The 14,514-nt window shown below is 47.5% G+C and overlaps 1 protein-coding gene across 1 annotated transcript in view; it reads right to left on the bottom strand.

Moving 5' to 3' along the window:
• Positions 1 to 14,514, bottom strand: part of iqgap3 (IQ motif containing GTPase activating protein 3) — a 106,049-nt gene that overhangs the window by 14,392 nt on the left and 77,143 nt on the right. The window contains 5 exon segments of the mRNA XM_087984967.1: positions 493 to 580; positions 4,059 to 4,203; positions 4,685 to 4,787; positions 6,016 to 6,148; positions 12,664 to 12,896. Coding sequence (XP_087841093.1) covers positions 493 to 580; positions 4,059 to 4,203; positions 4,685 to 4,787; positions 6,016 to 6,148; positions 12,664 to 12,896 — 702 coding nt within the window.

The following is a 14,514-nucleotide window of genomic DNA, read 5'->3' as shown; positions in this document are numbered from 1 at the left end:
TGTATGGAATGAGCTGCCAGAGGAAGTGGTGGAGGCTGGGACAATGACAACATTTAAAAGGAACCTGGATGGGAACATGAATAGGCAGGATTAGGAGAGATATGGGCCAGGTGCTGGCAGGTGAGACTAGATTGAGTTGGGATATCTGGTCGGCATGGACGGGTTGGACCGAAGGGTCTGTTTCCATGCTGTACATCTCTGTGACTCTATGACGAGAAACAGGAAACAATGACGAATTCCTTGCCTCTGCAACGAAAAGCAAATTGCCAGCAAAAATCAGAAGGTGTGGCAGCATCCGTGGCAAGAAAGCAGAGTTAATGTTTCAAGTCCTGGGGACGGGAAGAGGGGCACTGAGGCCAAATCCAGCGAGTACCTCTCACTGAGCTCAGCAGCATTAAACCGTCCTCAGCACCTCAGCCATGTATGCACTCACTGAAGCATTCACACTGAGCTCCAAAGCTACTCATTTCTCTGGCAGCCCATGACATTTACCTGATCTGTCGAGGCAGACGTCTGTAATATTTCAACCAACGTGTCTCCAGCTTGCGATCTGATTATGTCCACAATTAGCTGCTTGGTGCTAAAAGGACAGAAGCCACATTGTAAACACAATCCTTAGAAGACTTCAATTTACTTTAAATACAGTCACAGATGTACAGCACGGAAACAGACCCTTCAGTCCAACCCGTCCATGCTGACCAGATAGCCTAAACTAATCTAGTTCTATTTGCTAGCACTTGGCCCAAATCCCTCTCAGCCCTTCCTATTCATGTCCCCATCCAGATGCCTTTTAAATGTTGTCACTGTCCCAGCCCCTACCACTTCCTCTGGCAGCTCATTCCATACACACACCACTCTCTGCGTCAAAGGGTTGCCCTTTAGATCCCTTTTAAATCTTTCCCGTCTCACCCTAAACCTATCCGCCTCTAGTTATGGACTCCCCCACCCCAGGTAAAAGACCTTGTCTATTCACCCTATCCATAGGACCCCTTAATAATCAGGAAGGCAGATCTGTGTGTGGAACTGCATATTTTTCAAGATGTCTTGTTCGGTACCTCCACCATCTGCAGATCCACAGACAGATCAGCCTTGCTGATCATTAAGGGGTCCTATGCTCTAGGATAAAGTGAGGACTGCTGGAGATCAGAGTCAAGATTGTGGCACTGGAAAAGCACAGGAGGTCAGGCAGCATCCGAGGAGCAGGAGAGTCAACGTTTTGGGCATAACCCTTTATCAGGGATGCCTGATCAAGGGCTTTATGCCCAAGATGGCGATTCTCCTACTCCTCGGATGCTGCCTGACCTGTTGTGTTTTTCCAGCACAACACTCTCAACAGGGCCCTATTCTCTCCCTAGTTACCCTTCTGTCCTAAATGTATTTATGAAATCCCTTTGGATTCTTCTTAGCCCTATATGCCAAAGCTATCACATGTCCCCTTTTTGCCCTCCTGATTTTCCTCTCAAGTATATTCCTATTGCCTTATACTCTAAGGATTCACTCTATCTCTGCTGTCTATACCAAATATATGCTTCCTTGACCAAAATCTCAATTTCTCTAGTCACCCAGCATTCCCTATCACCCTAACAGGAAAATACTGTCTCTGGACTCTCATTATCTCATTTCTGAAGGCTTCCCATTTTCTAGCTGTCCCTTAACCTGCAAACATCCACCCGCAAATCAATTTTTGAAAGTTCTTGCCTAATACCATCAAAATTGGCCTTTCTCTAATTTCGAACTTTAACATTTAGATCTGGTCTGTCCTTTTCCATCATTATTTTAAAACTAACAGAATTACGGTCATTGGCCCTAAAGTGCTCCCCACTGACACCTCAGTCACATGCCCTGCCTTATTTCCCAAGAGTAGGTCAAGGTTTGCACCTTCTATAATAGGTACACCCACATACTGAATCAGAAATGTTTCTTGTACACACATAACAAATTCCTCTCCATCTAAACCCTTAATACTATGGTAGTCCCAGCCTATGTTTAGAAAGTTAAAATCCTCTACCATTACCACCCTATTATTCTTACAGATATGTGAGATCTCCTTACAAATTTCTCAATTTCGCACTGATTATTGGGGGGGGGGTGTCTATGGTGCAATCCCAATAAGGTCATAGAGATGTACAGCATGGAAACAACCTTTGGTCCAACCCGTCCATGCCCACCAGATATTCCAACCCAATGTAGTCCCACCTGCCAGCACCCGGCCCATATCCCTCCAAACCATTTCTTATTTCTCAGTTCCGCCCAAATACCTTCCACTTGGACGTATTCCCATGCTATATCCTTCCTAAGTACAGTCGTAATATTATCCCTTATCAAAAACGCCATTCTCCCTCCTCTCTCGCCTCTGCTTTCTATCCTTCCTATAGCATGTGTGTCCTTGAACATTAAGCTGCCACCCCTGAGTCACGTCTTTGTAACTGCTATGATATCCCAGTCCTGTGTTCCTAATCATGCCTGGAGTTCATCTGCCTTCCCTGTTAGGCCTCTTGCAATGAAATAAATGCAGTTTAATTTATCAGTCCTATGTCATTCTCTGCTTTTTCCCTGCCTGCCCTGACTGTTTGACTCGCTTCTTTTTCCAACAGTACCAATCTCAGACTGATCTCTTTCCTCATTATCTCCCTAGGTCCCACCCCACCAATTTACCAGAGCAGCTCTAGTAAATCTCCCTGTCAGTATATTAGTACCCTTCCAATTCAGGTGCAATCGTCCTTCTTACACAGGTCAATTCTACTCCAGAAAAGATTCCAATGATCCAAAAAATGTGAACCCTTCTCCCCTGCACCAGCTCCTCAGCCACTTAGTCATTTGATCCATCCTCCTATTCCTACTCTCATTAGTTCGTAGCACCAGGAGCAATTCAGATATTACTACCCTAGAGGACTTCCTTTTTAAATTCCTGCCTAACTTCATATTCTCCCTTCAGAATGTCATCCTTTTCCCTTCCTATATCCAATGTGTACAATGATCTCCTGCTGGTCCCTCTCCCCTTTGAGAATATTGGGAAGATTCAACCTTCCCAATATTTTCTACTACCAGCCACCCACAGCTTAAACATTCAATTTTCTATTTCCAGTTCTGACGAAACCTGGAACGCTGATTCAGTTTCTCTTTCCACAGATGCTGCCTGACCTGCAGAAATTTCCCACTTTTTAAAAAAAATTGCTCTTATTCCAGGGTCCTGATGTCCGCAGCATCATGTTTTTGCACAAGTGAGGATCCCACAGCAACATAATTGCCTCCTGAACCACAGCCAATTGTGTGTTACCTATACCAGAAATCTGTGTTAACACTGCTGTTGCCACAAGTGCCTCCTAGAATCAGAGTTCCTAGAGCGTGGAAGCAGGCCATTCGGCCCATCAAGTCCACACTGACCCTCAGAGTTCACCCAGACCCACCCCTCTACTCTGTCCCTGTAACCCTGCCATTTCCCATGGCTAACCCACCCTAACCTACACATCCTGGCAAATTCCCATGGCCAATCCTCCTCACCTGCACATCTTTGGACTGTGGGATGAAACTGCAACACCCAAAGGAAACCCATGCAGACATGAGGGGAGAATGTGCAAACTCCACACAGCCCAAGGGTGAAATTTAGGTTCCTGGTGCTGTGAGGCAGCAGTGCTAACCATTGAGCCATGTGCTGCCATCCTTTCTGTGCTGATGAGCCTCTGGTTTGATCCCCATATCCACTGGCTCAGTGCATGTCTACCCTGCCACCACAGACCTTGGTGAGATTTTATATGAAATAGGGCTCACAGCTGAGGCTTCCCCTTAATGGCAATGATTGCAGCCACTCAAACAAACTGCTGTACATCCAGAGCAGAGAGAGGCCATTTGATCTATTATTCCTATGCTGGCTCCTCAAAAGAGCTGTCACACAAGTCTCACTAACTCTCCATACAGCCATGCCCATTTTGCTCCCCCCAATAAGGAGTTGTGACCAAATCCGCTGTCAGGTTTTCAAATTGGAACAACTCATTTTCTCAAGGGAAAAGACACCTCATCTCCTTGGTAAATGTTCAGCTGGCCTGGCCTAGCCGACATACCTAAGCAGCAAACCTCTGGTATTGTCTGTCCCATCGCCACTGCTCTTGTAGATGTCAAATTTGTTGGTGAGCGTTAGTGAGACCTCCATCTTGTTGACCATGGTTTGGTCGCCACGGGGGTCGTTTGCATCAACAGAACCTTCGCCTATGGAAAGGGAAATGATTGTAGATTAGTGAAAGTGCTCTAAGAATTATAAGGCGGCAGCTCAGAACCAGCAGAAGCGGAGTTAATGAGAATTTCAAGTCAATTACTCCTGATAACCTTCCCATTGAGACGGAGCACAACAACAGATCATGTACTCTGTGGTGCTTCTGCTCTGCACCCACATGCCCACCTCCCCCAACCTTCTATTTCTTTCACCTTCATGTGCCTAACCAGTATTCCCCTTCAATATATCTCTGCTTTTCATCATGACTGCTCATGATGAGAGTGAGACTGCACTCTCCACATTCCCTCAGCACTGACCCTCCAATAGAATGGTGCAGGGGAGAGAGGAGGTGGGGGGGAAGAGAGGGGGAGAATGCCACCTCCTGTGTCAAATCAGAAACTCCTTTCAGTCATTTTGTGCTTGTCAGCATCTGTGGAGTAGATTGATTCTGAAGCACAGAAAGGATGAAGTACTCACCTAAAAGTGATTCGACTGTGGGAACCTCACCGAGATCCCTTAGCAGCTCATGAAGAGGGTCACTGTGTTCGGCCAAGAGGGAATCCTGATGCTGGAGCAGCAACTGGGGAAGACAGGGACAAGGTTAGACACCACAGGCGCAAAGAGACTGGTGAAGGGCCACACAGAGTAGCATCAGCAGTTAAAGCAGAAAGGAGCTCTTGGAGGTCGGTTTAGAAAACGGATCTGGGGGGGGGGAGGGGGGGAGAGTTTGCGGGCGAGTGCAGAGGGAGCTTCACATCACACTCACTGGTTGTGACTTGAGTGAGAAGGGAAATCCAGGATCAGATGCAGGCAGCATTTGAACAGAAGGACATGGAGAGAATGTCCACATGGTCCAGATCTGGGTGGGTTGGGGGAGGGCCTAAAAGCAACAGCTGCCAGATCTCGCAAGTAGCAACACCTGGAGAAGAGTGATATGCAGACTGTCAGGCTGCATGCTCGAGTGTTTCCTCATGCTTTCAGGAGGAGAGGAGAGGCTGGGTTAATTTTTTGTTTGAGGTGCTTGCAAATTGAAGCAGCTGAACAACTGGCCCAGCCCTCAATGTCCCCAGGTTCTTCTCAATCGACTGATAAAGTGATAGGTTACACAATCACATGGGCAAGACACGGGGGTCAGAACACAAACCATTGCGCCCCAGGCTTCAGCTAAATGATTTGACCTTGAACACACAAGTGAAGCTGGGACATCTGTAGGAATAGGTGATGAGCTGGGCACTTTCAGCCTCCGGTTGGTTTAGATCATGGTCCAACTGGTGTCATCACCTCATTTACTACATTCCATCCGTAACTTCAGCAAGATAGCCTGCAATCACATTCGAGCTCGAGACTGCGGTCTCCCTGGTCCCTCAGCACTGACCCTCGGCAGCATGGCGCTCCCTTGGAGAAACAGACCACCCGCCTGTGGCGGAGCCGCAGCTGAAAGGATAGTGACGGCAGGTTCCAGCAGTCCACAGAAAAGTCAAGACAGATCAGAAGAGGGTCAGAATTCTCTTCCCCAGGGAATGAGGGAAGGCTGGATGTTTGAGCACATCTGAAGCTGGGTCAGATAGATATCTGATATATAAGGGAGTTGACAGTTATTTGGCGTCGCAGACAGGAATGTGGATCTTGTTGAAAGGTGAGGCAAACTTGAAAGACTAAATGGCCTCCTCCTGCTCTCAGGTACAAGTCAGTACTCCCAAGACAAGGAGGAAGTAGATTAGCATTCAGAGCCCTCATGTGCTATTCCTGACTTGTTGCCCTCGCCCTCCCTCCAGGGGAGCCATAAGGATATTGCCCTGTCCACTCACCTTGTGAGTGTTAATCAGCTCGCCGACAGTTATGTAGATGACTGGCTTGTTGAGGCTGGCCATTTCGGTATACTCGTCCACGTCAAACCATTCCTCGGGTTCAGGAACGTCGCAGGCTGCGCGGAAAAACTCCCTAGAATTCGAAAACAGTTCACCAAATCAGAGAACATCCATGTAAACTTCCAAATTGTGGAACAGTTCCAACCTCCCGGCCAAAAGCAGGCACAATACACCAGCTCACAGTTTCAAGCAGCGAGTGACTCAATCTTCAAATTGAATGACTTGCAAGTGCAACGTACAGCTCCAGAGTACAGTTTCGCTTCAGCAGATTCGATTGCAGCTTGGCCGACATCACGGAGCTGAAGGGGGCATGGTGTGGCACCAAGCCAAGGACACCCAGGTGCGTTTTAAGCTCCATGGGAGATCTATTTGCTGATCTCAGGAGGAAGAGCAGCAGCGCAAGAGTCACAAATGTTGTTCCCGGTTATGGGAGGATGAAAAATAAAGTTGGTTGAATGTAGAAAATTCATACATGAATAGGGTGCTTATCCAGGGACTACTACTGGAAAGTGCCTTTCTTTAGGCAATGAATGAGGACAAGGTTCTGGTCAGCTCACCAGCAAATTCTTACCCTGCTGCTGAAACATTCACTAACAATGACCAGGCAAATATTCTCCCCTTCCTTGCCTTAAGTGAAGCCATTGGGCAATCAGATACTGGATGATGGTCAGTGTCCATTGTTACAGAGAGGGAGCTCAAGAGAGCGCACGCAACAGAGGGAGCAAGAGAGAGGGGGAGCGAGGGAGAGAGAGAACAGTTGGAGACTGCAAGTGCAGTCAAATACCTATCCACACATCACAGCTAGCCTCACCCGCTATCAACACAAGGCACCTTTCAGTCATGGACTTTGGCCCATCGAGCCTGCGATGGCTCTTTAAAGGAACTGTACAAAATCAGTCACAGCGTGCAATGAAACTGCACAAAAACGTGAAAATTACTTCTCAATTTCATCGAACATAACAGTGCAGTACAGGCCCTTTAGCCCCCGATGTTGCACCACCCTGTGAAACCAATATGAAGTCCATCTAACCTATACTATTCCATTCTTGTCCATATGCCTATCCAACAACTATTTAAATGCCCTTAAAGTTGGCGAGTCTACTAATGTTGTAGGCAGTGCGTTCCACGCCTCTACTACTCTCGGAGTAAAAATACTACCTCTGACATCTGTCCTAGATCCATCATCCCTCAATTTGAAGCCATGCCCCCTCATGCTATCCATCACCATCCTCTGAAAAAGGCTCTCCCTGCCCACCCTCTCTAATCCTCTGATTATCTTATATGTCTCTATTAAGTCACCTCTCAACCTTCTTCTCTTGAACAAAAACAGCCTCAAGTCCCTCAGCCTTTCCTGGTAAGACCTTCCCTCCATACCAGGCAACATCCTAGTAAATCTGCTCTGCACCCTTTCCAAAGCTTCCACATCCTTCCTATTATGCGGCGACCAGAACTGCACACAATATTCCAAGTGCAGCCGCACCAGAGTTTTGTACAGCTCCAACATGACCTCATGGTTCAGAAACTCAATCCCTCTACTAATAAAAGCTGTATGGCTTCTGAATAGCCCTATCAACCTGGGTGGCAACTTTGAGGGATCTATGTTCATGGACACAGATCTCTCTGCTCATCTACACTGCCAAGAATCTTACCATTCGCCCAGTATTCTGCATTCCTGTTACTCCTTCCAAAGTGAATCACCTTCCACTTTTCAGCATTAAACTCCATTTGACACCTCTCAGCCCAGCTGTGCAGCTTATCATGTCCCTCTGTAACCTACAACATCCTCCGGCACTATTCACAACTGTACCAACCTTAGTGTCAACCGCAAATTTACTAACCCATCCTTCTATACCCTCATCCAGGTCATTTATAAAATTGACAAACAGCAGCGGACCCAAGACAGATCCTTGCAGTACACCACTAGTAACTGAACTCCAGGATGGATACTTTCCATCAACCACCACCCTCTGTCTTCTTTCAACTAGCCAATTTCTGATCCAAATTGCTAAATCATCCTCAATCCCATATCTCTAATTTGTGCAGTAGCCGACCAAAGGGAACCTTATCAAACACCTTACTGAAATCCACATACACACATCAATGACTTTACCCACAGCCACCTGTTTGGTCACCTTTTCAAAGAACTCAATAAGGTTTGTGAGGCAAGACCTACCCTTCACAAAACCGTGTTGACTATCCCTAATCAACTTATTTCTATAGAGATGATAAATCCTCTATCTTACAACCTTTTCCAACACTTCACCCACAACCGAAGTAAGGCTCACTGGTCTATAATTACCAGGGTTGTCTCCACTCCCCTTCTTGAACAAGGGAAATACATTTGCTATCCTCCAGTCTTCTGGTACTATTCCTGTAGACAATGATGACAAAGATCAAAGCCCAAGGCTCAGCAATCTCTTCCCTGGTTTCCCAGAGAATCCTAGGATAAATCCCCTGGGATGGATGGAATTTATCTATTTTCACACTTTCCAGAATATCTAACACCTTCCCCTTGTGAACCTCAATCCCATCTAGTCGAGTAGTCTGCTTCTCAGTACTCTGCTCAACAACATTTTTTTCTGGTGTGAATACTGATGAAAAATATACATTTAGCGCTTCCCCTATCTCCTCGGACTCCACACACAACTTCCCACTACTGTTCATATCTGGCTGTCTTTTGAAAGATCTCAAAATCCATTTCCATTACCATTCTAGGTTCGTGTACTCTGGATCTTAACAAGCCCTTAGGCTGAAGAAAAGATTCTTACCTCCCCTCTAGCTCTGTTACCGATCATTTTCATTCTATTACCCCAGCCTGACCTGCTCAATCAAATTGTCCCAATTCTCCTGAACTGCATTATCAAGTCAGTCACAATTTTCAATACCTGCCACCTAGTGTCCCATTAACCTCGGCAGATCGGAGGAGAATAAGCTCAACGACTGCAGTCTTGTCACATGAACTGATGGTCCTTCACCCCCAGGTCCCGTTCTGGTGAATCTCCCTCTTCACCCTCAGTGTGGGCCTTGATATCTTTCCCAAAAGTGCAGGGCCCAGATCCAGACATGACCCTCAAAGGTGGGACAATGGGACAATCTCATTCTGATTTCTCGTTCTGTCAATGCCTCACTGACAAAGCTAAAGTATTCCCATGTGCATTGCTCACCACCTTCAATGATGTGTGAATGTGTACTTCGCCCCTGCTTTTGCACCCTCAATCACCATTGCATAATCATCAAGGTCTCGCTTTAAGGCTTCATCTCCCTAACTCAGAAATAAACAAAATACACACGTTTTAAATGCATTTTTCATGGCTGCTGGATGTCTCAAAGTGCCTTCCAACCAACAAAGTGCTGTCTGAAGTTGAAAAGTAGGAAACATAGCTGCCAACTCACACGGAGCAAGATCCCACAAACAAGATGATCCAGTTTTTTTTATAATTAATTAAAAAAAGTAAAGCTGATGTTGGTCAATGGCCCCAGGGAAAACTCTACATGCCAATCAAACCCCTCTCTCCCCACTCCACAACTCCTCAATCACACTCCTTCAAATCAGTAGCCAGGAATCTTTTATACTCAGCCTAACACAGACAGGATTGGCAGGGATGGCGACTTGTGTGAAAGGTCTCGATTGACAGCGCACTGCCCCTCATTTCGGCACTGAGGAGCATCAGCTTAAGACTTCTGCACTCAGTCAAATCATAACCCGAACCTTGTGACACAGCGGCAATAGAGCTACCAGCTAAACCATGACCAACACTGAGACAAAGTTAAGTGAAACCACATTGCTATCAGCCAGAAGCAGCAAGCGCCAATCAAATTGGGATCAAATGAATCAGTCACTTGTGGGGTTAATGAGCTCAGTCAGACTATCAATGGCAACCCCAGGCTGTGGGTGGGAGGTGTTGAATCTTCTTTATGACTGTCTGTTCTCGCAGTAACATCCAGCTTTCTCCCGTGCATCAGAGGAAGGCTAGACTCGCCCTTACTAAAGGCCGTAACCAGCATCAAAGGAGCAGACATGAAAGAATGCATCATTTTTCCCCCCCTACAGGAACACACAAACAGCCTGGAAAACTGGAGAGCAACAGGATTCTGTGCCCAGTCTCCTCCCCTTAACATTTTGCAAGCGGGAAAAAGTTGGAATAAACACAACCAAGCGGAGACTTGTTTGGAGTAGGAAACAAGTTTCCCAACGGTTTAATGACTAGGTCTAGACCAAACTGGAAACGTCTCAAATCTGATCTTCAAGCAATGTCCAAAAGATGCAAGTTAATTTTTAGATAGAATTATGATCCATCTCTAGATGAAATATTGCTCCGTCAACCAGCATCACTAATGGTTGCCGCCCATCAGATCTTGCTATGCACAAACTGGTTGCCAAGTTTCCTGACATTACACCAGTGACTGCTCCTCAGATAGGACTTCAGTGATTGTGGAGCCTTTCGGGGTAATTTACATTAAAAAGGTGCTAGATGAATGGAAGCAGTTGTTAAACATCACAGCTGGATTGTGTGTGCGCATTGGTCATGATCCACCAACAGTTTGCTTTAGTTATAGTGAGTGAGACCACATCTGGGGTAGTAGATTCCTTATTTAAGGAAAGACAAAGATGTTAGAAACAGTTCAGAGCTTTATCAGACTAATAACCCGAATGGGTGGGTCATCTAATGAGGGAAGTTTGAACTGGCTTTGTATCTGCAACATAAAACCCTGAGGGGTCTTGGCAAGGTGAATAAAAACAAGGATGTTTCCTCTTGTGGGAGAATCTAGAATTGGGAGTGGGGGGGCGCATCACCGTTTAGAAATACATGGTTGGCCTTTTTAAGATTCAAGTGAAGAGAAAGTTTTCTCACAGTGGGTCGTAAGATTTGGCTTCCATGACCTTTTGAAGTAAAATGCGTCTTTGGCCATTTTAATCAGAGATGGATGGATTTGAGGTAAGCAATGGGGGCGAAAGGTCATCAGGGAAGAGGTAGATGCAAATGTGGAGTTGAGATCAGATCAGCCATGGCCTTATTAAATGGTGAAGCAGGCTATGGAAGCAAATGGCCTGTTTCTATCCAAGTCTCGGCATTCATCTGCCCACACAGAACCATTTCCAACATCCTCAAATAAGGAGATGAATACATTAGATGTTACTCCAGTCAAGATTGGAGTAGCAACAGCTAAACAAGAGGGCCACGTCAGCTGTATCTGGCATTTGGTCCAAATCAGTGACAACATGGTGGCAGGCAGAGTACAATTTGGGGAAGTGACAGATTATAAACTTTGGTCACAAGAACAAAAAAAAAAGCATAATTTTTTTTATATGAAGCAAAGCTCTGAATGTGGACGCTCAGAGGGACTTGGGTGTAAGTGTATGGGGTTACACCACAGTGAGGGGAGCCCCCAGGGCTGAGAGGTTGTCCCAGGATGGATCGATACTCTGGACTTTAGAAGAACAAGAGGCAATTTCATTAGGAGCGACAAGATTCTGAAGGTGGATGGACGGGATCGACACGGAGAGGTTGCTTTCCCCCCCACCGGTTGAGGAAGGTGGGAAGAGCAGTCTAAGGATGAGGGGGTGACCGTTTCAGACTGAGATCAGGAGAAATGTCTTAACCCAGAGGGTGATGATTCTGAGGAACTAAGACCCCAGAGGACCAGAGAGATGTTTGACCTCTCAAAAAAAATTGAGAGATATAGCAAGGAGGTGGGAAAGTGGAGTTGAAGCCCCAGATCAGCCAACATTGGTACTGAATCTGGGAGCAGGATCGATGGACTGAATGGTGTACTCCTATATCTCATGTACTTATATTTGGCTTCAAGATCAGGAACGTACATGACAGAGAGGAAATATGTTTAAAAGTTCCTAATCTTTATACAGAGACAGAAAAAACTGCATAATAGCAGCAACGTGACATTGTTACACTGCAGTGCACTATGTTATTCCATCTCTGGGAAACCTGAGGACAACCTCTCAGTCCAGGGGTTCATCTCGCTGGGACATACCTTCCACGTGCTTACACCCAGGTCCATCGGAGCATCAACATTTCAAACGTTTGCCTCATTTAAAAAAATATTCTGCTCTTTTTGTTCTTGCAACCAAAGTTTATAAGGGACTTTACTCCAACTGAAACCATTCAGTTCACAGGCACGACAGGCAAAATAACCTCCACTTAGTTCCTCATCTCTAAGCAGATTCTGAGAGACCCTGGTCAGCACCATCCAGCTACGCTGAATCTGACAGAGAGGGGTTAGGAAAGCAGCACGTCAGGAGTTGTACACTTAGTTGATACTGTTTCTATCCATTCCAAACACTCATAGGACAGTGCAAAGGGAGCTTTACTCTGTATCAAACTCCATGCTGTCCCTGTCCTGGGAGTGTTTGATGGGGGAACAATGTACAGGCAGGTTTACTCTGTACCTAACCCTGTACTGTCCCTGTCCTTGGACTGTTTGATACGGACCACACAGAGGGAGTTTTACTGCCTAGGGAGTGTATGTGCCCATCAATGTACACTGCAAAGTGGGAAAAAGCTGCCTCATTCTTGGGAAGCCAGGGAAACGCATCGCATAAACACAGGACGAGATGTAGAAGTGTGAGACCTGAATCTCTGCTCAGAGTGATACAAGTAATCGTTCATGGTGCAGAGCTGGCCGGTCTGTCCTTCGAAGGTTTTGCTGGAGGCAGCGTGCTGCAGCAACTTTGCGATGGAGCCCAGGTTGCGGCGGTGGTCCATGTGCAGCCCACCTCCTGCACTGACATCGATGATATTGAAGCCATCTGGGGCCACAATCGCAGGATTCATGTAGCGATAATATAACAGGTTCCCGACGATCTGCAACAAGGCAGAAATAAACAAACAGTGCCCACAATCAAATGCCTAACTCTGTGGGGACATTGAAAGGCTAGGAGCAGAACAAGTATTTTGTTTCGCAAATTTCTCATTTATCCTTATTAGATTAGATTCCTTACAGTGTGGAAACAGGCCATTTGGCCCAACAAGTCCATACTGACCCTCAGAAGAGTAACCCACCCAGACCCATTCCCCTCTGACTAATGCACCTAACACTATGGGCAATTTAGCATGGCAAATCCACCCTAACCTGCACATCTTTGGACTGTGGGAGGAAACCGGAGCACCCGGAGGAAACCCACGCAGACACGGGGGGGGGGGGGGAGAGAATGTGCAAACTCCAGACAGCCGGAGGCTGGACTCGAGACCGAGACCCTGGCCCAGTGAAGCTGCAGTGCTAACCACTGAACCACCGTACCACTACATTGTACTCCAATGCCACTCTCTCCACCACATCCAATGAATTGGGGAGGGCGGTGGTGGTGATAAGTTAATGCAGAGGTTGGGGGTTGCGGTGCTGATGTGGAGATAGGGTGGGGGAGTGGTGTTGATGGTACAGAGGTTGGAAGTTGGGGGGGTGAGTCTGATTGTGCAGAGGTTGGGGGGAGTGGTGTTAATAGTGCAGGGTTGTGGGGCGGGGAATGGTGTTAATAGTGCAGAGGTTGGGGGAGAGTGGGGGAGTGGTGTTAATGGGGCAGAGGTTGGGGGAGAGTGGGGGAGTGGTGTTAATGGTGCAGAGGTTGGGGGAGAGTGGGGGAGTGGTGTTAATGGTGCAGAGGTTGGGGGAGAGTGGGGGAGTGGTGTTAATGGTGCAGAGGCTGGGGGAGGGGGGGGTAGTGGTGTTAATGGTGCAGAGGTTGGGGGAGAGTGGGGGAGTGGTGTTAATGGGGCAGAGGTTGGGGGAGAGTGGGGGAGTGGTGTTAATGGGGCAGAGGTTGAGGGGAGTGGTGTTAATGGGGCAGAGGTTGGGGGAGAGTGGGGGTGGTGTTAATGGGGCAGAGGTTGGGGGAGAGTGGGGTAGTGGTGTTAATGGTGCAGAGGTTGGGGGAGAGTGGGGGAGTGGTGTTTCTGGGGCAGAGGTTGGGGGAGAGTGGGGGAGTGGTGTTAATGGGGCAGAGGTTGGGGGAGAGTGGGGGAGTGGTGTTTCTGGGGCAGAGGTTGGGGGAGAGTGGGGGAGTGGTGTTAATGGGGCAGAGGTTGGGGGGAGTGTTGTTAATAGTGCAGAGGTTGGGGGAGAGTGGGAGAGTGGTGTTAATGGTGCAGAGGTTGGGGGGGAGTGGGGGAGTGGTGTTAATGGGGCAGAGGTTGGGGGGAGTGTTGTTAATAGTGCAGAGGTTGGGGGAGAGTGGGGGAGTGGTGTTAATGGTGCAGAGGTTGGGGGGGAGTGGGGGAGTGGTGTTAATGGGGCAGAGGTTGGGGGGGAGTGGTGTTATTGGGGCAGAGGTTGGAGGAGAGTGGGGGAGTGGTGTTAACGGTGCAGAGGCTGGGGGAGAGTGGGGGAGTGGTGTTAATGGGGCAGAGGTTGGGGGGGGGGTAGTGGTGTTAATGGTGCAGAGGCTGGGGGAGAGTGGGGGAGTGGTGTTAATGGGGCAGAGGTTGG

Source organism: Chiloscyllium plagiosum, unplaced genomic scaffold, assembly GCF_037043375.1.
Source record: "Chiloscyllium plagiosum isolate Xiang-an unplaced genomic scaffold, Cpla_swu_hap1 HiC_scaffold_50, whole genome shotgun sequence".
Taxonomy (NCBI): domain Eukaryota; kingdom Metazoa; phylum Chordata; class Chondrichthyes; order Orectolobiformes; family Hemiscylliidae; genus Chiloscyllium; species Chiloscyllium plagiosum.
This window is presented reverse-complemented; position numbering and strand designations above follow the sequence as displayed.